Below are 23,646 nucleotides of genomic sequence, written 5' to 3' on the forward strand. Positions count from 1 at the left end.
CTTGATCAGATTTTGTCCCATCTGTCGTCAGTCTAAAGTTTAAACATAATTAACACTACATCAGTTGTGGACCAAACCATTAAAACAGTTCATGTTGTTTTTACAGAATAGGAAGTCAAATAACACATTTCTAAAATCCTTATATTTTCTTTACATGAATGCTTATTCAATACAAACATTGTGGATCTTTCTTGTCATATTACAGATGCTTGTACACAGGATGTCAGAAATTAAGACCTAATGTTCAAAACCCACCGCATCTGTAACTGACACAACGGTAAACGAGTGGGGACCCAAATGTGGACACAGAGGCAGAGGAGGGCGGTCCAAAGTAGTTACTGAATGACCAGGAAGTGGGCAGGCTCGTAGTGGTGGACAGGCAGGGGTCGTTATCAGAAGGTCAAATGGTCGAAGGTACAAGGGTAGCAGGCAGGCTCGCGGTGGGGGACAGGTAGTGTTCGTTGTCGGGCGGTCAGATGGGCGAAGGTACAGGGGAGGGCAGGCAGGCTCGTAATCCGAAATACAAGCAATGGGCGCAACCGGGGAAGAGAAGGACATGTAGAGTGGATAATGCAACACATAGAACGCTGGAAACGACTGTACAAGACAAGACGATCTGGCAACTGCCAAACAGAGAACAGGGTTAAAATACACAGGGCTAATAGGGAACCGGGAACACCTGGTGAGGGGCGGGGACAAGACAACAGGTGAAACACATCAGGGCGTGACAGTAACAACAGCAGCTAAACAGTTATATTGAAACAGCTGATGAGCAGTTTTGAGTGTACAGATAATTGAACCATTGAAAAATATATTTTTACTGTAAGTTGTGTAAAATAAACCAATCACAGCAGAATCTCAATAGGAGACAGGGCCAGATGTTCTTTCAATTACATGGATATAAACCAACGACGTGTTTCTGCCAGGATAAACCCAGCTTCATATTCATAAATGATTCCATGTGAGATCTGATTAGCATCCAAATCCATGACTGATAGACATCAAATTCAGTATGTCTAAATGCTATTCAGTATGTCCTACTGTATATACTGAGGGAGAGGAGTAGTTGATCCAGGGTGAGGAGAGCTGGACGAGGGAAAGGAGTAGCTGGACGAAAGGCTGGTGAAACAGTGGTTTATCACTGAGAGTCTGGTGAAACCGTGGTCTATCTCTGAGAGGCTGGTGAAATAGTCAACGCTCAACCGTGGTTTCCATTTTCCAGCAGAGTTGGAGGAACATCATTAGGGAGGGCAGGTGTGTTTGGGGTGCATTGTGTACCCAGACCCATTGCAGGGGACTTTTGAGTTGGTTTCCCTGGGCCTCCCACAGGACTCCCACAATATGGTGTATTTCTGTTCCTCTTTTCACAATGTGCAAAGTATCAGCTTGTCTACCACCAACATTGCTCAGGCTGACCCAACAGAGTTTGAGTGAAACAGTTGAACCCAGATCATTTGAAATGTAACGGAACTCTGACTCCAATTCGTCCAGGTATGGGATCCATCCAATATGTCTTGTTGAATAGTGAGTTTTACACTATGCAAGTCTACATGTAAACATGGGTTATACTACCTACAGCAGAACATACTAAATAACACTCACATATTCTGTGTGTAGCCCAGGATTAATAATGACACTTATTTATTTGTGACATTCCATTTATTTTGTTGAGGTAATAAAATGTGGTTGGATGTAGTGGTTACAAGCTATATTTAAATAAAATGGTTGATAACACTTACTACACTATTTATCTGTCTGACCCCATGTCACCACTAAGGGTTAACTTACAGTGTTTTGGACTTTGATTGGTTTGCAAGTGAGCCAAGGGGTGAACTCTGAGTCTTGTGCTGACCAATCAGCTATCAGCTAGGTTCCGTTACTGTTACACCTTTAGATTTTCATCTCCTCACGTTCTTTTGGCGCCGCACCAGAGAGGAGGAAGAGCCAATAAGGAATATCTGCAGACCGCAAGTCGGGGGCGTTGCGTAATATGGGGGTAGCTGAATATTAAGTTACGCCCACTGAATATCAAGTTACGCCCACTGAATATTAAGTTACGCCCACTGAATATTAAGTTACGCCCACTGAATATTAAGTTACGCCCACTGATGTTCGCCATTGGTTAGTTTGGGGACATCCTGGTATGACACACGGTTCGACGCTAGGTGTCATGTATGGGTATGACATCATTGCGTTCAGTATGCCAATGGAGGAAGAAGAGTTAAGAGAGTCAGATGAAGAATCTGGTACACAGTTTGGATTACTATGCGTGTCTAGGTCAACAGTTTTATGTGGATGTCAGAATTCCCTGTGGCTAGTCATTAAACGCCTTGGGAAATAAGAACTCATAGATAAAAGAATCCTTGACTTTAGAGAATATGTTGAGTAATGATGATAATCCTTGACTTTAGAAAGTATGCTAAGTAATGATAAGTAGTGTTTTGGGGGCCAAATCCCAGAGAGTTATGAAACATTGATAGAAGATTCTAGAAGGATCTGTCCTGCGTAAACTCACATAATCGATGAATGTATGATTATGTTAATTACACTGATACAACTATTCATAATGGTAAACTTATGGTAAACTGTATAATCATCAGTGCTCATTTGCATAAATATTTCGAAAAATAGATTTGCCATAATTGTCCGATTTCAAAGGTAGATTATTTGTAGCCACTTTCGTGAAGCGTTCCGTGTATAATTCGGGTTGTCCGTGTATAATATGGGTTGTATAGTTGTATAGTTTGGGTTGCTATGAGAACTTTTCACCAGGCAACGACATTGCCAATGCATCTTAGAAAGGCTCATGTGTAGACAAGAATAGAGATTACAAGGGTGTACATCACTATATATGATGCTTTGAACCATAATACATCGTTTGTATTATAAATATGATATGAAAATAAATATTTAGTCCACATAGTATGGGGGTGTTCTTGAGTTTTTGGGAAGAAGTTGGTAATTTATCTGAGTTTATAAAATATATAAGTCCAAACGTAACTAGCAATCTAGTGCTAGTGTTAGGGTTAGGGTTAGGGTTAGGGTTAGCGTTTTGTGTCATTACACCTAAAAGAACCGATAGATAGGGTTATAATCTTTCATTTTATAATGTTTTATTTCTAGGTAGAAGAACCAATTTTTTTGGGGGTGCCTATATTTTTGACCTTCTATTATTCAATTATTTCATTATTTTCAACCCAATTACAGTGTAATTTGATAGTAAAGGCATGAAAGTATGAGTAAATACCATTGACACAAAACCTCATAATGCTTTCAAAAAAAAATCTTGATGCTGAATGGCAGAAATGTTTTTCGAAAACAATTTTTTTGCCTTTCAAACAGATGAGTTTTATAAATATTGACCCAGAAGTCTGTTTTTAGGTGTTTTTATTGTAGCCAGAGGTGTTGTTATTACCAGGATACATCATAATAGGTTGTATCTGTTACAGAAATGAATCTAGGACCCAAAATGTCCAAGTAGTGAAATCCGGCCGAAATCCCCATAGGCTACCAAGGGTTAAAAACAGCATTAACTTAATTTCAGTGTTTCGACACTGATCAAATACACTGTGAAGTCGTGAATTTCATATTTTTAAAAAATCCGTACTGATCGCTAAATTGAAATGTATTTTGCCATAGAGACAAGCCCTGCTTTTAAAGTTCTTCTACACAGTAGATGTTTTTTACAATCAATTATAAGACTTCTTATATCTGTATTTCTATGATGTGATGGAAATTCCAATGTATCGACACTCGGAGTATGGAACACAGAGACAAAGTTCTCTTTGTACATTCGAACAGTTTTATTAACTATTATGCACATATGAGATACGCGTCAACCGCTTACACACACATAATCGTCTGAGGAGTCTCTAACTCCATACATGAACAATCCATATTTATTACATAGAAAAGGGGTGTGTTAAGATGCTGCCATCTGTTTACCCCAAAGGGGGGGCTGTCCCCCCACCTTATCCTTCTCAACTCCTGAGGAGACAATGTCTGGATAGTCAACAGAGACACTAAAGGGTTATACAGATTTACGAGTACCCCTCTAATCCACACGTGTCGGTCAAGGATGTCTCCTATTCAAACACCAGACCCCTCTCGGTATCTTTAACTAGTAACTCATTCATACATATATAGGACGACAAAGAATACATCCTTCTTCTAGGCAGAAATACCTAATAATCCTCTGATATTATACAGACATGTGTGTCACAATCAAAGTACAGATTTACATACCAGCCAATAGAAAGACAAACATTTCTCAAATGCACCTTAGTTCCAAATTTCCATAACAATGGTTTATCGTTATACAACCAAAACAAGTGCTGGCTTTGGATGTCCTTGCAATCCAAGGGACAATGTTACAAATGGATCCAAAATAAAGCATTACATTACCACCCATTGTTCAAACCAATGTTTCATTTTCTAAAGAATTTCACATCAAGATGGTAGCGTCCATGGCGTGTTCTGCTGGCAAAACGACACAGCAGGGCCGTGGTCAGGGATAGGACCACACAGGCCAGTGCCACGAGAATGCCCATCCATATTACACGGGAATGATCCCCTCCCTGCTGTCAAGAAATGACATGCATTAGACAAAACACCTGGCTGGCAGGAAGGTAGAAAACACCTAGCAGAACCCTAAAAGCATCAAACTGTGTAACCAGTGACGTTTCCTGGGGAAGCAAAAATCGGTCTCTGACAATTGTTTTACAATTCTGGGAACTTTCCATGTATTACCGAAAAAAAACTTCAAATAGGATTTCAGAGAACCCTGTTGAAAGTTTCCACAATCAGGAGGGAATGAGCAGGAAATTGATAATGCTCCAACCTGGACTTTTATAAATCCATGAGCATGTACAAATACAGTAGTTCCTAGAATTGTGCCATCCTACCTGTTACACAGATATTTTACACAGACACCCCCCCCCCCCCCCCCCACCATTTAGCGGAGCCTTACTGTTCTCATCACCTTTTCCTGTTGTAGTCCTTGTAGCAAAGACAAAGTGCTGAGATGGTTATAGGAGCATAAAGTGTGGGTGGCATTTGTTATCACCAAGTTGCAGCCCTGCCTAGACCACGTCCCATTCTCTTCTGACCAATAAACACAGTTGGGGTCCTTGTCAGCCAACTAGGAGGTTTATGGGACATTAAAACATTGTTATTACCTTATGTCACTGAAAATGCATCAATGCAAAACCTGTTTTGCTGAAAGTCAGAGACCATTTTAAATGGTGCTACCTCCAGGTGACGGAAGGTGAGGTTGACCGGTTGGTTCAGGTTTGTTGAGTTGGGGTTGCCAGTAGATACTATGACAGCATTGGATATGAGCTGCTGGGTCTGAGATGAATTGCCGTTCAGAATATGCACATTCTTAAAGCTGACCAGGCTGACAAATGCAAACCCTGCAAACAAAACAAAAACTAGATAACGTGCTATATAACGTTTTTGAATGTGGGAATTTTACTAGATCCAGCCCTATCCCAGTCCATCATGCAGCTCTATGCTTTATTACTCGTGCCAACTTTCGTATAGCTCATCTTCCATACAATTTTGATTGGCTGGAACATTCTGACTCCTAGAAGGGCCAAAACACTGGTTGATGTTTTTAAATAGGGCTTCTCCCCTCAACATAACAATTGGGAAAAACAGCAGTTATCAGATACGCTCACAAGACTTGCAGGTACTAGAGAAACCAAGCGCCTTACTCTGAGTTAGGTAATACCGGTTTCAACTGCTATGCTCCATATTTATGGAATGCCGTGCATGGTCAAGTTATGTTTGAAACATTGGTGCCTATAAAGCAGTTCAAGTGTCTTTCTTTGCTTTTCTTAATGTGTGTGCTTCTTGTTGATTTGTTTCATTGTTTTCTTTCTGTCTTCTGTCTACTTTCTGGAATACAGGGCTCAGGTATGAACGAGACCTTGGTCTCAGCTTGATTTCCTTGTTAAAATTGGGGGGAAAAACATCTGACTAGAAAAGAGAAAAAACCTTTCATTGGTTGACTCAGTGGAGATGGAGGATGTTGCATTTTCAAATAGGTCGAATGCTCTGAGTATGTTTGAACAGGGTAAGTGCTTGTTAGCTAGCCTAAAACCTAGCCCTTATCCACTGAAACCTCACCACTTAACCTAACTTCAATTGAATGCCTTAAGAGATTGGATGTTAGCTCTTTCCTTCTCATTAAGACAACCAATCACATAACTGTCAGTACCGTGCACAGACCTTTCAAGAGGCATGCTGAAACTGAATACAAATGGGCAGATTTGTCGTCTCACATGGACGGACGATGGCGATGTGTCTGAGAGCGTGATGCCGGACACCACATATCCATCGGAGTGCCTGACATGTGTAACGGAGACGGGTGGGCACGTGTCAACTGGAAAGGGCACTATATGGCAAATGGACATGTGCTGTGCCCAGGTGGGCCTTACCAGGGCACGCGCTTGCATCCTGTAAATGTCTGTCAGATAAGCCTCCAATATGGTCAAATTATTACAATTTCCCGGTGCTAAACATTTGCCACTCTGAATATTGCCAGTGAACTCTTCAGTGTGTCCCTTTATTAACAACTAGAGTAGTGTGCAGTGATGCTATTAGATGAGGCTACCTGGGTAATTTTTTTGATCTCCAGTAACAGTCTCCCAGGTAGTGTCAAGTTGAGCGTTCTCACTGGTCAGGCTGACTGGACCTTTAGGTTGAGTCCTGTTTCTGTTCACCAGTATATTGGCCTCTGTGTTCCAAAACATGGACCAGATACCCCATTAACCAGAAAATGAACTGCATTTCCACCATCTATGTGATGCATGGGTGGTCCCTTGTGGGACCTGCAAAATGGTCTGTGAATCATTAGTGCTCAGAGTGTGTGTTTGGCGTGTGTTCAGTGTGTGTGTTTAGCGTGTGTTCAGTGTGTGTGTTTAGCGTGTGTTCAGTGTGTGTGTTAAGCGTGTGCTCAGTGTGTGTGTTTAGCGTGTGTTCAGTGTGTGTGTTAAGCGTGTGCTCAGTGTGTGTGTTTAGCGTGTGTTCAGTGTGTGTGTTAAGCATGTATTCAGTGTTTGTGTTTAGCGTGTGTTCAGTGTGTGTGTTTAGCATGTGTTTAGTGTGTGTTCAGAGTGTGTGTTTAGCATGTGTTCAGTTTGTTTAGCGTGTGTTCAGTGTGTGTGTTTAGCATGTGTTTAGTGTGTGTTCAGAGTGTGTGTTTAGCATGTGTTCAGTGTGTGTGTTAAGCGTGTGTTCAGAGTGTGTGTTTAGCGTGCCTTCAGTGTGTTTAGCGTGTGTTCAGTGTGTTTATCGTGTGTTTAGTGTGTGTTCAGATTGTGTGTGTGTAACCTATATAGTTAGTCTCTATCCTGGCCGTCTTCTCTGTCAGCAGTGGAGCGATCAGTCTAATGACATTTTCAACGGTCTGCAAAAAACTAGTCACATCACTGCCACCATGGGGACCACTGTTATTCTGGTGGTTCAGCTGAACATGGTCAGTGGCATTAATCAATTCCTGGACAAAAGAGAAACAAAGTAAACAGATGAATAAAGAGAATGTTGGTCAGTAGGTGTGGGTTTTCCTGCCAGCACTTGAGATGTATATAACCAGACTGACTGAAAGGAGACGTATATAACCAGACTGACTGAAAGGAGACGTATATAACCAGACTGACTGAAAGGAGATGTATATAACCAGACTGACTGAAAGGAGATGTATATAACCAGACTGACTGAAAGGAGATGTATATAACCAGACTGACTGACTGTCCCCTCAAAATAATTCAACACACAGCCATTAATGTCTAAACCACTGGCAACAACAATTTCCAAATTGGGCCCAATCAGCCATTTTCCCTCCCCGGTGACATGTGGCTCGTTAGTGTTACAGGGTCTCTGGTGTGAATGGGGAGCAGGTGTGTCAAATTTGGTGTCATCGCTCTCACACTCCCTCATTCTGGTCACTGGAAGGTCAATATGGCCCCTCATGACAAAGAACTCTCTGAGGATCTGAGAAAAGAAACTCAGTAGAATTGTTAAAATTGCTTCATGTTGTATTTATATTTTTGTTAAGTGTACTTGACCAGAAGTCACCTCAGAATATTAATACATGGAAAATCTATCATAGTCAGGACATGTGGTTGGTCCTATGACTATTGGAGGCTTGGAGTTAGGGTAAAGAAATGGTACCTTACTTTCAACAGTACATCTTCCTCCAATGGCGGTCCAAGTGGTCCAGATGTTGAAGAGTTCCTCAACCACAAACAGTTTTTTCTCACCAGAGACATGAGACTGCCAAGGCCTGGAAAAGTCTGGGATTGGGGTGGGGCATGTGTAGCATTGGGGAAATACAACAGTTGAAACAACAAAATACGCATCTTTCTAAATGTACTGTAAAAACAAAGGTTTTACCTTTCCAGGCTGCGCTTCTTGCGGGTCACAACTGAGCTCTGAAGTAAGAAAATGAAAAGGGTTTATCTCAGGTACTCTTCTACGTTAGCTACACAAGTCCATGAGAAGGGAATACATTTATCAGGACTGGTGGAATGGTGTCAGTTCCTCACCGACACATTTAGTTCCTTTGTGGCCATAGTTGGTCGATCCAGATGAGCATTGACACCAGTAGCTGCCAATCAGGTTGTGGCAAAGCCCTTCGTTTCCAATCAGCAGAGTTCAGGTAAACGTTGAGAGGGATTGAAAACAGAAAAATAAGCAGTGAAAAGAGACAAATTGACTGTAACAAGAAACCAGGCAAGCCTAGTTCAGCCGGCCCGCAATAGAAAGTGTTGCCATCTTGAGATTCGAACCCAGATCGCTTACGTAAAAAGCTGTGTGGTTAACCACAGAGCTGTACATTTGCTGTGTGTCAGTATAGCCTCTTGTCTCTATCCAGAACAAATCCTCTTTTGCCACTGGCTGTTTTAATAGTTAATTGGCCATTCGTGAATGACATTGATACAGTTAAACTGACTAACGTTTCTTACTAAGTTCAGCTCCACCACAAATAGCGTCTATGTATGGCGTTTGCCACTAGCCATTTTAACAGTGTATTAGCCAGTATAAGCTTTACCGTTATCTACTAACTTACTGGAATAGTCAAAAGAGTTGAGCAATTGCTGGCGAGTCTGCCAAAGCTATTTCATTTCATGGCATAAGAATTTTTTTTTTTTATTTCATGGTAAAACAACATATTTTTTTATTTCATTCGTAAATGACATTTATAAAATAACTATCAACAAAGGCGACTTTTTCATGACCCGAAGACATTTGCTCTCCTTGGCCGGCTCCGCTTACGTGGTCCGGCAAATGCAGGAAACAAGCAGGACCCAGACCTTGTAGGGATGATTTGAAAATACTGCCTTAGAATATTCAGGCAACGTGCTCTACATCATGAGAGCCAAGGACAATGGCGTTTCTCATACCTTCACACTATGTTCTTTTGCTGTCATTGGCAGTCGCTCAACTTCCTGTGTTTGCATATGCAAACTTCCTGTGTTTGCACAATTTACTTAGGAACTAATCGTAAAGACCTGTCCCTTAATGTGTCAAAATGATAAAAACGTTACACCCAGTATATCTCCAATGAAAGATGTCCATAAACATTCGCGAAGCTTAATGAAGTGAAATATGCACAATATCAACATGAAAATTAACCAGCGCATACTTTGTAAATGCGCCGCCGCACACACTTGTATGAGAATGACCCAAACACATTCCCTGTCCTACCTGAAACTCAGAAAAGGTAACTATTTTTACCATCTAATTTAAAATGGAGCCTACTTCACATTCAGATTTTCTGAATGATACAAACATATACTATTATCTTTATATCGACGATGTTTTTGGGCACATTTTTGCTATGTAGAATTAAGTGTGCATAACTTAGTCTTATGGAGAACAACATAGTTTAGGCCAGAAGTCTTCAAAATAGACAAACTGTAACACAGTGTACCATAACACGTTTAAAACTAAACAGGTCCAGAGGGCTAGTATCATTTTTATCACTCACTTCTCATTCAGCCTACTCTCCATCTCATCTCTCTGACTTTCTGCTTCTGGTTCAGACTCTTTGCTAAATGAGTGAAATAATACAATCACCCATACATAGTGGACATTCCCATAAAATAGAAATTGCAGTTTATTACAGAACTTGATGAAAAAACTATTAGTCTCTTAATAATGCCTAACGTATCCAGCAAATTAGTGCAAAGTTTCAGATATCAGCTGCTGTCTTTGTCTTGTTCATGAGGTCATGCACTGCGGCAAAATATAATGACAACGACACCCCATTTAGATTTTTTTAAATCAGAGCAATCTAAGATAGCCAGTGTTTTGTAACCCAATTCAAAGAACAAATGGAACAAAGCTATCTCATTGCTGGTATGGATTGGACTTTTGTTAAAGATATGTAAGATAACAAAAAAATATATATTTACAACACTTTGTACACGTACCTTATATATGATCATTCAAGTTACTAAAAATACTATTTGCAGTACATCAAATGTTGTAAGTATTAATTTAAGCTTTTGTTTTTAACCATGTGATATGGTATACTTTGTTAAATGAAATATCAGATATTAGGTGTATTTACATTTAGTGTTCCTGTACAATGGGGGAGAGTTTAGACGTCCATATTTATTCTCAGCTACACAGTATTTTACATGAGGAAAGTCTGGAATTATGACTGTAATACAATGTAACAGTAAATGTGTCCATTAGATGTAGCAGATAGTTACTTACATTGAACATCCACAGACAAAGTAGATGAGTTTAGACGTCCATATTGATTCTGAGCCTCACAGTAATATTCTCCACTGTCCTCAGATGTGATGTTAGTGATGCTGTAACTCTGTCCTGATGCTTTTGGTGAGGTTACAGTCTTCTTGTACCAGGTGTATTTTTCCACAGGTGGGTTGGCATCACTGCTGCAGGTCAGAGTCACTGAACTGCCCTCCACTATTTTACCAGAGGGACTGACTGACACTGAGGTGTTCTTTGGGGCATCTGGAAGACATAAATATTATGAGCAATGGAGAACATAAAAGACATCACTACAATAATATACAGTATCACACAAAAGTGAGTACACCCCTCACATTTCTTTAAATATTTGATTATATCTTTTCATGTGAAGAAATGACACTTTGCTAAAATGTAAAGTAGTGAGTGTTCAGCTTGTATAACATTGTACATATGCTGTCCCCTCAAAATAACTCAACACACAGCCATAAATGTCTAAACCGCTGGCAAAAAAAAGTGAGTACACCCCTAAGTGAATATGTCCAAATTGGGCCCAATTAGCCATTTTCCCTCCCTGGTGTCATGTGACTCATTAGTGTTACAAGGTTTCAGGTGTGAATGTGGAGCAGGTGTGTTAAATTCTGTGTTATTGCTCTCACACTCCCTCATACTGGTCACTGGAAGTTCAATATGACACCTCATGGCAAAGAACTCTCTGAGGATCTGAAAAAAAAGAACTGTTGCTCTACATAAAGATGGCCTAGGCTATAAGAAGATAGCCAAGACTCTGAAACTGAGCAGCAGCACAGTGGCCAAGACCATACAGTGGTTTAACAGGACAGGTTCCACTCAGAACAGGCCTCGCCATGGTCGACCAAAGAAATTGAGTACCCGTGCTCAGCATCATATTCAGAGGTTGTCTTTGGGAAATAGACAAATGAGTGCTGCCATCATTGCTGCAGAGGTTGAAGGGGGGCGGTCAGCCTGTCTGAGCTCAGACCATACACCGCACACTGCATCAACACTGCATGGCTGTCGTCCCAATAGGAAGGCCGTTCGAAAGATGATGCACAACAGATTGCTGAAGACAAGCAGACGAAGGACATGGATTACTGGAACCATGTCCTGTGGTCTGATGAGACCAAGATAAACTTATTTGGTTCAGATGGTGTCAAGCCTGTGTGGCGGCAACCAGGTGAGGAGTACAAAGACAAGTGTGTCTTGCCTACAGTCAAGGTGGGACTGTTATGGTCTGGGGCTGCATGAGTCCTGCCGGCACCGGGGAGCTACAGTTCATTGAGGGAACCATGAATGCCAACATACTGTGACATATTGAAGCAGAGCATGATCCCCTCCCTTCAGAGACTGGGCCACTGGGCAGTATTCCTACATGATAATGACCCCAAACACACCTCCAAGACGACCACTGTCTTGATAAAGAAGCTGAGGGTAAAGGTGATGGACTGGCCACGCATGTCTCCAGACCTAAACCCTAAACCCAGACCTAAACCCTATCTGTGGGGCATCCTCAAATGGAAGGTGGAGGAGTGCACGGTCTCTATCCACCAGCTCAGTGATGTTGTCCTTCCAGTGGTAACCTGTGAAACCCTGGTGAACTCCATGCCCAAGAGAGTTAAGGCAGTGCTGGAAAATAATGGTGGCAACACAAAATATTGACACTTGCCCAATGTGGACATTTTCACTTAGGGGTGTACTCACTTTTGTTGCCAGCGGTTTAGACATTAATGGCTGTGTGTTGAGTTATTTTGAGTGGACAGCAAATTTACACTGTTATACAAGCTTTACACTCACTACTTTACATTGTAGCAAAGTGTAATTTCTTCAGTGTTGTCACATGTAAAGATATAATCAAATATTTACAAAAATGCACTTTTGTGAGATACTGTACCTTCTATTAAAATACTCACATGTGACTATGAGTTTCTTCTCAGGTGAGAGAAGAGACTCAAGTCCTTTTACAGCACAGGAATAGTTCCCAGCATCCTCACTGCTGACTGGGTTTAGATGCAGACTTACTTCCTGGTTGGTGAGAAGTTGTTTGTTCCTGTACCAGATGTAAGTGTGGCCAATCAGAGTACATGTGGTTTTACAGGTCAGATTCACACTACCTCCATCTGTCACAGTGGCAGGTGTCATGTTCACCTGCAAATCTGAATTAGATAAATATTACACGCTGAGTTTATCATTGTAATAATGGCACCCAAAATTTTGAAGGAGTTACACATCTTTGTCAATGCATACAAGATAAAACAACAGAGTGTGAGAATTGATGAAGATCAGGTTTCTACAGTGAGAGGCCTCTCTCCAGTGACTCATTGTTCTCTTGCTGGGAGTCGAGTTATGGTGTACAAGTCAACCATTTGAAGAACTCTGCATTACTAACAAGAAAGTGTGTGTTTGAAAATGTAAAAAAAAAATACAAACAGAACTAAAACACTCATGTTTCTGTTGATCATCTTTGAGATGCTCCTACAACTCAACTGGAGTCCACTGTTATGAAAATTCCATCTATAAGAACTCTTAATGGTAGTAAGTGCAGAGCCAAATAAATATATGGTGAAGAGCCTTGACCTGGGGGACTTCGTGGTGGTTTGGCGTCTTTCGGGACGTAATTTGTGAGGTCTATGAACCTGAGGTGGTGGACACTCTGTTAGCTAAGGAGGTTGGTCGCGGTGATCTCATCGGCCCATTTCACGCTTCTCCATTCTCACCGTTCAGGGTCAGCCCCATTGGCATGGCCATAGGCATCAATTGCGTATGGTGAGGTATTGCAGCTGCCATACCCTGGACTTTTTATAGAATTCTTACTTGTATTAACGAATAATTCATGATTGATGCTTAACGAATATTAGGTTCATATTTACATCATATTTACTATTCATATTGCAGATTTTGATTGTGTGTGTGTGTGTGGCGCGTTACGTATTGTACGTAGCTAACTGATGAACTACATTCCAGGCAGGAATACAATTTAAAGGCTATAGCTAGTTTGAATTTAACATCGATCAATGACACGCAAACAAAAACCAGAAAACAAATAAATACATTTTTTTTTTTTTAAATGTAGACCTGAAGATGCAGAACCTTTCTATACACCCTGTAGAGTACACCCTGTAGAGTACACCCTGTTAGACTCGAGATGTACTTCCCAAAGACAAGTTTTTTTCAAGGCAATGTATTTATGGCTTTCTATGGCTTCCTCAGGTGTGGGGAATATACAACCTTTCGATCCTCTGTGTGATTTAATTATATGCCTGATTTAGTGATGGGAACGGGCATGTTTGAGATATGTTTGAAACCTTCAAAGACTAATAAGGGAAGTGTGGGAACTCCAGTCTTCATATCTGCTATTTGTAATTCCTTCTATCCTTTTATTTCCACGTCTCGCTACCTGGTGCATCGACGAAATAGTGTAAGTAAGATAGCGCTAGCAGTTTCTGCACGACTGCTGGCGATGTGGGCGGTTGTCAGCTAAACACAAGTCCCCAGTACGGTCGTAAGCGCACTCAGTCGCCCGCAGGCGGAAGTAGACTACGTGAGACTGGTCAGTAACCTCAGTTCTAGACACAATTCAGGACAAGCGTGGGTTGTGTCATGATGTTAGCACGGCGTGCCTGGTTTTTGCCATCTTGTGATGCCGGTGTTGTCATGGTAGCTACACAGTCTGGAGTATGGCGTTGGGCTACCCTATACGTGATCAGAACCTTACGCCTTGACTAAGTCATTATAATTTGCATGGCATAATAATTTAATAAATACTCCATTCTGACTTGACTCGTCTCAATGAATAAAAATTAAATGGGGTGTGACAAGACTGCCCATTCATTCTCTAAAAACAAAATGTGTTCCTTATCCTTCCTGCCCCCACTTGTGTTTTCCTCTAGGTGTTTACTCTCAAGGGGGTAGGGGAACATTGTAAAAGTCACTCTCAGACAGCTAGCCACATTCCTGAAGAACAAAGGACAGAAAACTTATTGGTTTAGGCAGATTATCAGATGGTCAGAGGACACAATGACATGTCACAAACAAAGACTAGATTTACATTCCAGAGAATAGAAAATCTGACATTTTAAACATTAGTTCAAGAAATTCCATAACACCACCTGTGGTCAATTCTATTGATTAAACATGATTTGTCACACACCTCTCCATATAAGGTTCCACAGTTGTTAAAGGCATGTCAGAGCAACAACCAAGACAAGAAATTGAAGGAATTTTCCATAGAGCTCCGTGACAGGACTTTTAAGGACAGATTTGGGGAAGGGTACCAAAACATTTCTGCAACATTGAAGGTCCCCAAAAACCATGTTGCCTCAAAAATTCTTTGAAGATTTTTGGAACCACAAGACTCTTTCTGAGCAATCGGGTAGAAAACTGAGCAATCGGGTAGAAATTCCTTGTTCAAAGAGATGACCAGGAACCCAGTGGTGACTGACAGAGCCCCATAGTTCCTATGTGCTGATGAAAGAACCTACCAGAAGGACAACCAATCTTTGCATGTAATGTAGAGTGGCCAGATGAAATTTCGCTCCTCAGTAAAAGGCACATGACAGCTCAGCCACCTAAACAACTCTCAGACCATGAGAAACAAGACTCTCTGGTCTGCTTCCTTGACCCTGGAATCCCAGATGTCAGTTTTGATGTTTTAACTATTTTTGATACAGACTCTGCTCACCATCTTTTGAGGAACTTTTATACATGTATTAATATATTGCTCCAATTGGTTTATTGGTCTGTGTGTGTGGGAAAATCCGGAATAGAACCAGCTGGGTGTCTTGTAGTGTCAACCTATTAGTAGAGTTTTTAGCCCTCTATTTTAACCTTAGGTGGTGTAATCCACACCCTACATGTGACAATGGCTGTGAGGCAAACGGGAGAAACTCCCCAAATACTGTTGGGTCAATTGTGAAGCAGCATAACCAAGAACCCTCAAGGCAGTAATCTCTGGCAAAGGTGCTTCAGCATGGAAGAGGTACTTTTTTCCCTGGAAAAATATGCTATTCCACGTGTGTAATTATTAATTATTATGTTTTGAGTTAAATACACAATGTCTTGTTACACATGTAAATAAAAAATTGGAAATATACTTATGCAGACAGCACACTTGGAATAGCATTTTACAGGATGGTTTGTTATGACCCTTTGTTTTTCCACAAGTGAAATAACCTATAGCGATAAAGGATTTACCTGTGGTAATACAATGTTGTTAATACATTTGTTAATATGTATTGGCATTGCATTCACATAGTAATAAGTGTCAAATTAACGGAAAGTGTTATCATATAAATGTTACTGTACCTGTGAAAGACAGAGCGACTCCAGGAAGACCAGTATATTTGGCTCCATTTGTCATTAATCTGAATTTGTACACAGCTGAATCACTCTATCTCAGGTCTGTGATTGTCAGGAAATGTCTCTTACCAATGTCTTCTCACTGATTAAAGGACTGAGTCCCTTTGTTCAAATAAGAAAAGGAATGTGGGGGGATCTGGTATTTGCCTAGGGGGCATTATTGACAGGTATTGGCATCTGTATAACTCATCAGGGCATCGATTGTCTGTTCGGATGCTGTAAGAGCTTTTTAGAGTTCAAGAGGTTACCCATGTGGGGGAGGACAGCTTGCCCTTTGTGTAAAGCCTAGGTATTGATAGAACAAAGGGAATGTGTTTTATTGACAAGACAGATGGGCAGCAACTTACCACACCCCTTTTTCCCGTTTAAGTACTGATGACTGTTCATGTATTAAGTTAGAGACTCCTCGGGTGATTATGTTTGGAAGCGTTTGACAGGTCTATATACTAACTGAGTATTAGGACTTTGTTACATAGATGGTTGCATGAAATTGTAGCTTCTTAGTGGATCCTTCTGCCCATTTGACTGGGCCATAACAAGAGACATTATAAATATTTTTGTCTGGGCTTTCCACACATTTTTACAAGCGCATTGAAGAGGTAATGTTGGAATAACCTGAAATCTAAGATGGTTTTCAGAAGTGTGCAAAACTCTAAATGTGTCTTGGATTCAGTGTGACTGATTATGATATATGAGTCAGATGTGTCACAACCATGTTATCACAAAATCATGTGGTGGTTTCGCTTAAAATATAGTGTGACCCAAAAATGGATGACCTTAACAACCCATTTATCTCCGGAGGGCTTATCTACAGTACACAAAACTTCAATGTTTATTCAATATAAACAGTACATAAAAAAATATAAATAATGTTACTGTACCTGTGACAGACAGATTGACTCCAGGAAGACCAGTATATTTGTATCCATCTGTAAAGAATCTGAACTTGTACACAGCCGAGTCACTCTTTCTCAAGTCGTTGATGGTCAGTTTGTGGCCATTCATATCATCGCTATGGTAGATCACACGGTCTTTGTAGTTTGTTTCATTAATTAAGTTTACAGGGTTATCATTTGGCCCCTTAGTGAACCAGAAGGCTGATGTGATTTGTTGACCACTTGGATACTTGTAGGTGCAGCTCAGCTCCACTGTTGACCCCTTCAAGGCACAGGTACTCTCAGTGTAATAGGTCACACCCCAGTCATCCTGACCCTGACCTAGTACCACTGAAACACAGTCACACAACACAATATTAGTCTATTAGCCAAAATTTAAATAGCGATTCCTCCCCATCTTGTTGCTGTAGTTGCTGAGAAAAGATACCTAACAGAAAGCAACAAAAAGGATGTTTTCTCTTAAAAAAAATTACTTCAAAATGAGCCCATACCTGTCAGAGAACAGAGAAAGACCACCAACAAACATTCTTTAGTTGCCAAGGCCATTGTTGTAAACTCCCGCACTGTAGTCCTAAAAATGCATGAACAATTTATGTTGTAGCTGGTGAATAAATTACAAGTGTGAGTTCTGTGTTTAACACATTTAAACATAGCCTAGTCAGGGTTTGAGAACTGTTAATTGGATAATGAACGTATAATATTTATAGAATTTATCATGAATATAAAAGTGTTTAATTTCTTCTTATCAGGTGGTGGCCCTGCATTTTGAATAGAGACAGAATACTTCCCCTTCTGATCACTCATTATTATCTACATCAAGGTGATATTTAATGTTCCAGTGTTGTATGAACACCAATAAGAAATGCAATATTTTTTTTACTTACATCTCCCGTCACAAGAAAAAACATATACAGCAAGAATATAGCAAATAATAAAGCAATAAATACCACTATGAATTAGCAGCATTTTTAAAAGAGCGCTTAAACCAGCAGCAATATAGGTATTAGTATTGAATATTAAATTTTTGGTAGTAGTATGGCAATAATTTACATAACAATGTAAACTAGCAAGAATTTTAGAGAGAATAGGAGTCTGGGTCATTTCATATCCTGATGATCTGGTAGAAACTGTTTACAGTTGGACTGTTCTGTACAGAATATTTCTATACTGGCAGTCTGGTGGATCTCTAGGGTCAGAACAGTCAATGGGTTGGGGGGACCCTGGTGTCATGAAACTCCAGGGGATGTAGAGGAGGGTAGACAGTGAGACCCTTCAGAAGATCCCTGAGATCAAAAACCATTGAGTTACTGTACCAGGATGTAATTCAGCCTGTCAGAAAACTCTCCATAGAACCCCTGTAGAACACTGTGAGGGTCCTCTGGGACAGACTGAATACACAACACTGTGAGGGTCCTCTAGGACAGACTGAATACACAACACTGTGAGGGTCCTCTGGGACAGACTGAATACACAACAATGTGAGGGTCCACTGGGACAGACTGAATACACAACACTGTGAGGGTCCTCTAGGACAGACTGAATACACAACACTGTGAGGGTCCTCTGGGACAGACTGAATACACAACACTGTGAGGGTCCTCTAGGACAGACTGAATACACAACACTGTGAGGGTCCACTGGGACAGACTGAATACACAACACTGTGAGGGTCCTCTAGGGCAGACTGAATACACAACACTGTGAGGGCCCTCTAGGACAGACTGAATACACAACACTGTGAGTGTCCTCTAGGACAGACTGAATACACTGTGGATGTGATTTGCTGTTTGACAAGCCTTTTGAAGCACATCATGTTGACAGAAATGAGTGCTACAAGTCGGTATTTTTTCATTTCAGTTTCTTTCTCTGTCTTGAGTACTGGGGTGATGGTGGACATCTTGAATCAGTGGAGGAGAGATGACAGAGACCACTCCCACTAGATGTCTGTTTGTCAGTTACAACATGTATGTAATGTGTGATGTGATGCATGTATGTTAACATCCATCTGTTTAAGCTGACATGCTGAATGGTAAAAAACATTTCCCTGTTCTCCAGAAAAGTATAATTACTGTTATTGAGTGGAAACAAATTGATTCAAATGTATTTATGAAGCCCTTTTTACATTAGCAGATGTCACAAAGTCCTTTTACAAAACACTTGGCCTTAAACCCCAAGGAGCAACAGTAATGTTGAATTTTTGTGGCTAGGAAAAACTCCCTAAGAATTCTCAAATTTAGGAAGCCTGACCCAGGGTCAGAGGTGTGACCAGTCCTCATCTAGCTGTGCCAGGTGAACATATTAAGATTACAATTGTAATAATTAATAAATGTGTGTGGGCATCTAGAGTCTATTTAAACTTAGTCCAGGTCGGAAGCATGACCAGATGGACAAGGAAAGGGACAACACAGGGGAGGGGGAGGTGTCAGCACATTGGCATCTGAAATCGTCAGGCATCATCTCGATCTGCAGCACAACCAAGTGGACTCTGGACAGGGACAGCAACAGGTCCCCCAAGCAGCACGACTACCAAATAACAGTCAGGGGACAAGCTGAAGGTGCAAAAGTGTCTTGTCCTTGTTGATCATTATTTGTTCTACTAATTCATTCCATTGACACTCCTGCTTAGATTTTGCTAAGTGTTTCAGATGTTCCTGCTGTTTTTGTTTATTTAGAGTGCCCCCTACTGGAATCTCAACATTACCGCACCTTAATTGTTTACCTTATTTATGTTACTTATTAATAACAAAATAACACACCAATGCTATAACCAATAAACATATAATGCAAAACACACTAAAAATGTTACCAATGATGTCTGTAGTAGTGTAACTATGGAGTTCTAAATGTGCCATGATATAAAATGAATAAACATATATATATTTATATGTAAATAATTAAACACTTAAATAAATAAATATATAAATGAATAAATACACATTGCATTTACATTGTTTACACTAACGCATTTCATTTGGATGGTGTGAAGTTGTGTGTGGACTGTGTGTTTTATGCTTGGAACACTGTGATTGGACACTTGAGGAGAAACCATCAGATGAGGGCTGTCAATCATGTAGCACACAAACGAGTTTCATTGTTTCCTTGTCTTTATGGATACATCATTTGGTCACTTTGAGAACTATTTAACCAGATAATTCATGTTGTTAGCCCGTGGCCTTTTTTCAGTTAGGCTACTTTCATTATGGCAAGTGTATGATCAGGTGGAGGACTGGAGAAGTGGGTGTGGCTTGTTTTGCCAGGCTGCCAGCACCGATCTATAGCTCATAAGCAGGCGTAACCAATGATGCCTGTAGTAGTACAACAAAAGTAGGCCTCATGAAAAAAGTAGGCCTGGATGCAAACTGACTATAACCCCTCCCCACATACACACACAACCCTCAACTAGACACATCTGTAACCCCTCCCCACATACACACACAACCCTCAACTAGACACATCTATAACCCCTCCCCACATACACACACAACCCTCAACTAGACACATCTATAACCCCTCCCCACATACACACACAACCCTCAACTAGACACATCTATAACCCCTCCCCACATACACACACAACCCTCAACTAGACACATCTATAACTCCTCCCCACATACACACACAACCCTCAACTAGACACATCTATAACCCCTCCCCACATACACACACAACCCTCAACTAGACACATCTATAACCCCTCCCCACATACACACACAACCCTCAACTAGACACATCTATAACCCCTCCCCACATACAACAACCCTCAACTAGACACATCTATAACCCCTCCCCACATACAACAACCCTCAACAAGACACATCTATAACCCCTCCCCACATACAACAACCCTCAACTAGACACATCTATAACCCCTCCCCACATACACACACAACCCTCAACTAGACACATCTATAACCCCTCCCCACATACAACAACCCTCAACTAGACACATCTATAACCCCTCCCCACATACACACACAACCCTCAACTAGACACATCTATAACCCCTCCCCACATACAACAACCCTCGACTGGACACAATCTATAACCCCTCCCCACATACACACACAACCCTCAACTAGACACATCTATAACCCCTCCCCACATACAACAACCCTCAACTAGACACATCTATAATCCCACCCCACATACAACAGCCCTCGACTGGACACATCTATAACCCATTATTATTAATGCTCTTTCTGTTTGTTTTTCTTTCTTTTGTATAGAACATATTAATTTTTTGTTGTGAATCTTGGCAATAAAACTCTTGCTGATTCTGAGAACGTTCATCATCACTGTGGCTTGCTATTCTCCTTGTAATATTTAATGTAGCGTGTCATCTGTACACATCAACTGGTTTCTTAGAATCCTGAAAGCGGATTGGTTTATAGCCATGGTATTTGAGAGAGTACAACGCAGGTGTGACATCTGACACATTTTTAGATTTCTAGTTGCTTTGGTATCAAGTGTGAGTTCTGTGTTTAACACCTTCTAAATGTAGCCTAGTCAGAGTGTGGCGACATTAACATGCATAAAGGAGTTGATAGAAAAGTCTCACATTTCTTCTTTTGAGGGTCCCTGCATTTTAAAAGAGACAGAAAATGATCCCTTCTGATCACACATCATCATCAACATCAAGCAGATACTGAATGTTCCAAAGTTATTAACTAAACCTCCACCCACAGGAATCTTAACATTACTGAAGCCTACAATCACGCTTGATATGATGTCCTCATTCAGCTGGTCAATTACTAACCTACAGTCTATTTTCATATGATGTCCTCATTTAGCTGGTCAAATACTAACCTACAGTCTATCTTCATATGATGTCCTCATTCAGCTGGTCAAATACTAACCTACAGTCTATCTTCATATGATGTCCTCATTCAGCTGGTCAATTACTAACCTACAGTCTATCTTCAATAACCAGCCTACAGTATCTCTTCAAAATTCTGATATTACACTGGTTGAAATGTAATTCTGTTTTATCCTCCATGTCCAGTCAAAATTAATACACATCTAACTACACCATTTCACACATGGACAATTTAATGTCACTGTGATATAAGGTTCCCAGATCCCCAGATGTACCAGAGACAGTATATCACACAAATACATGCATTTACATCTATACATTTGCACAGTACCTTGGAAAATACATGTCCACCACACGAGACAGGGGATCATGTCTACAAAACCAATAATTTAAATATACATTTAAAAGGATTTACTTACAATAACACTTTTCTTTTACGTTGTATGTTGAGGAAACAGAAACCGTTTGGGAGATTTTTGGTTCGTGCTTCAGTTTTGTAGTCAGTGACCATAGAGTTGGATAGAGGAATCCCTTGAAACAAACTCTTTTTTAGCCAAGGTATGAACATATTTTTTGCAGACCTTAATAAAAGTTGTTGTAGAAAAAGTAGAAATGTACTAAAATACTATATTAAATGACTCTGTCACAGAATCTGTAATATCAAATATTTAAATGTGGTCGTTTATACAACTCTATGTTAGGATACAAGATGTAGAGATGGCTTCCTTCCTCAATCACACAAGTTGCCTTTTACAGAAAAAAACACTGTGATGCTATTATGGGTAACTTGCTGACTGACTACAACTCATTTTGAGAAGTTATTTATCATGAAACACGACTTGTAGATCATTCAGTCTCGACTCACCTCTAAAATCATCAATTCCAGTTGCTACCACATTTAAATGCTGGTCAACTATTGATGTCATACACTTTTATAATCACTGTATGCTGTCACATAGAATGGACCATGTTCCTATAAGGTGTAGATTACCTGACACAGTTACATTAATATATGATGTTTCTATTATGTGGTGATTATCTGTCAGTGATCTGGGTTCTCTTCATATTACAGGGTCAAGGCCGTAATGTTGGCCTTCATATTCAGTTGATTGTGTTCAGGTGTTGTCGTGTCCAGGTCTTGCTCCTTTCAGGTCTTGCAGTGCGCTGTTTCCCAACATCTTGTCCCAGAAATAGGATTTATTGCAAAATGTAGCAGATGTTTTATACCAAAATGGAGATATTTTATACCAAAATGCTTTACATAATGAACAGAAATCCTCACTATTGATTTGAAAAAATATATATATTTTGAATTAAAACCCGATCCAAATGTCCATTTGAGATCTTCACTTACCTCTCTCAGTTCAACATGTTGCCAGCTGCACATTTCTCCCCTAGGGGGAGCCAAAACTGGCAAAATCTTTAACCTGCGATTAATCGACACAGATTCAAAAAATAAATTAAAAACGCACATTGATCCCTGTGGGATTCAAACCAACTACTTAATTATGTCAGCCACTGGCAATTTCTTTGCCCTTCTACTAATCAAAAGGCTTTTTTCCAAAAATAACTAAACACATCAAACAGCAAATATTTGAACGAAACACCACCAGCATTAGAAGCCACCCGCCTAACAAATTGAGCAAAAGAGTGAACAGTGGTTGTCCAAGAAATATATAGAGTAGTTTTCAGTCAATGAAACTGGGTACTAGGTGCGTGGGGATGTCCAATAACAGAAAAGTAACCTGTGCTAAATGGGCGTCGTGGGTAAGCAGAGAGACCAGAAGCGTGGTGAACTGTACAAGCCCTGTCCCTAACGGGCAATTATCC

At 40.5% G+C, this 23,646-nt stretch overlaps 2 protein-coding genes across 2 annotated transcripts; both read right to left on the reverse strand.

The window, feature by feature from the left end:
* Positions 1-4,231: 4,231 nt before the first annotated feature.
* Positions 4,232-10,861, reverse strand: LOC114839808 (adhesion G protein-coupled receptor E3). The gene is made up of 9 exons (XM_029122281.2): positions 10,732-10,861; positions 8,553-8,639; positions 8,401-8,438; positions 8,184-8,300; positions 7,339-7,504; positions 6,620-6,742; positions 5,251-5,414; positions 4,970-5,140; positions 4,232-4,580 (listed from the first exon to the last, which is right to left on the reverse strand). The coding sequence occupies exons 4-9, from the start codon at positions 8,274-8,276 to the stop codon at positions 4,428-4,430; spliced, it is 870 nt and encodes a 289-aa protein (XP_028978114.2). The 5' UTR covers positions 8,277-8,300; positions 8,401-8,438; positions 8,553-8,639; positions 10,732-10,861; the 3' UTR covers positions 4,232-4,427.
* Positions 10,862-10,960: 99 nt separating this feature from the next.
* Positions 10,961-22,297, reverse strand: LOC114839818 (HEPACAM family member 2-like; the record flags this gene model as incomplete). Its single annotated transcript, XM_034294478.1, has 5 exons — positions 22,236-22,297; positions 17,492-17,571; positions 16,986-17,330; positions 12,660-12,902; positions 10,961-10,995 (listed from the first exon to the last, which is right to left on the reverse strand). Coding segments are annotated over exons 2-5 (678 nt in total), but the record flags the coding sequence as incomplete, so codon positions are not given.
* Positions 22,298-23,646: the final 1,349 nt, after the last annotated feature.

The sequence above is a fragment of the Esox lucius genome, chromosome 9 (genome assembly GCF_011004845.1).
Source record: "Esox lucius isolate fEsoLuc1 chromosome 9, fEsoLuc1.pri, whole genome shotgun sequence".
In the NCBI taxonomy this organism is placed as follows: Eukaryota; Metazoa; Chordata; class Actinopteri; order Esociformes; family Esocidae; genus Esox; species Esox lucius.

Bases quoted from the DNA above. Each gene is read 5' to 3' on its own strand.
- LOC114839808 (XM_029122281.2), bottom strand. From the start codon at position 8,276: ATGTCTCTGGTGAGAAAAAACTGTTTGTGGTTGAGGAACTCTTCAACA. The intron at 6,743-7,338 runs GTTACACACACA...TTTGGAACACAG, and splicing joins GATAGAGACTAACTATATAG to AGGCCAATATACTGGTGAAC. The intron at 5,141-5,250 runs GTAGCACCATTT...TAAACCTCCTAG, and splicing joins TCACCTTCCGTCACCTGGAG to TTGGCTGACAAGGACCCCAA.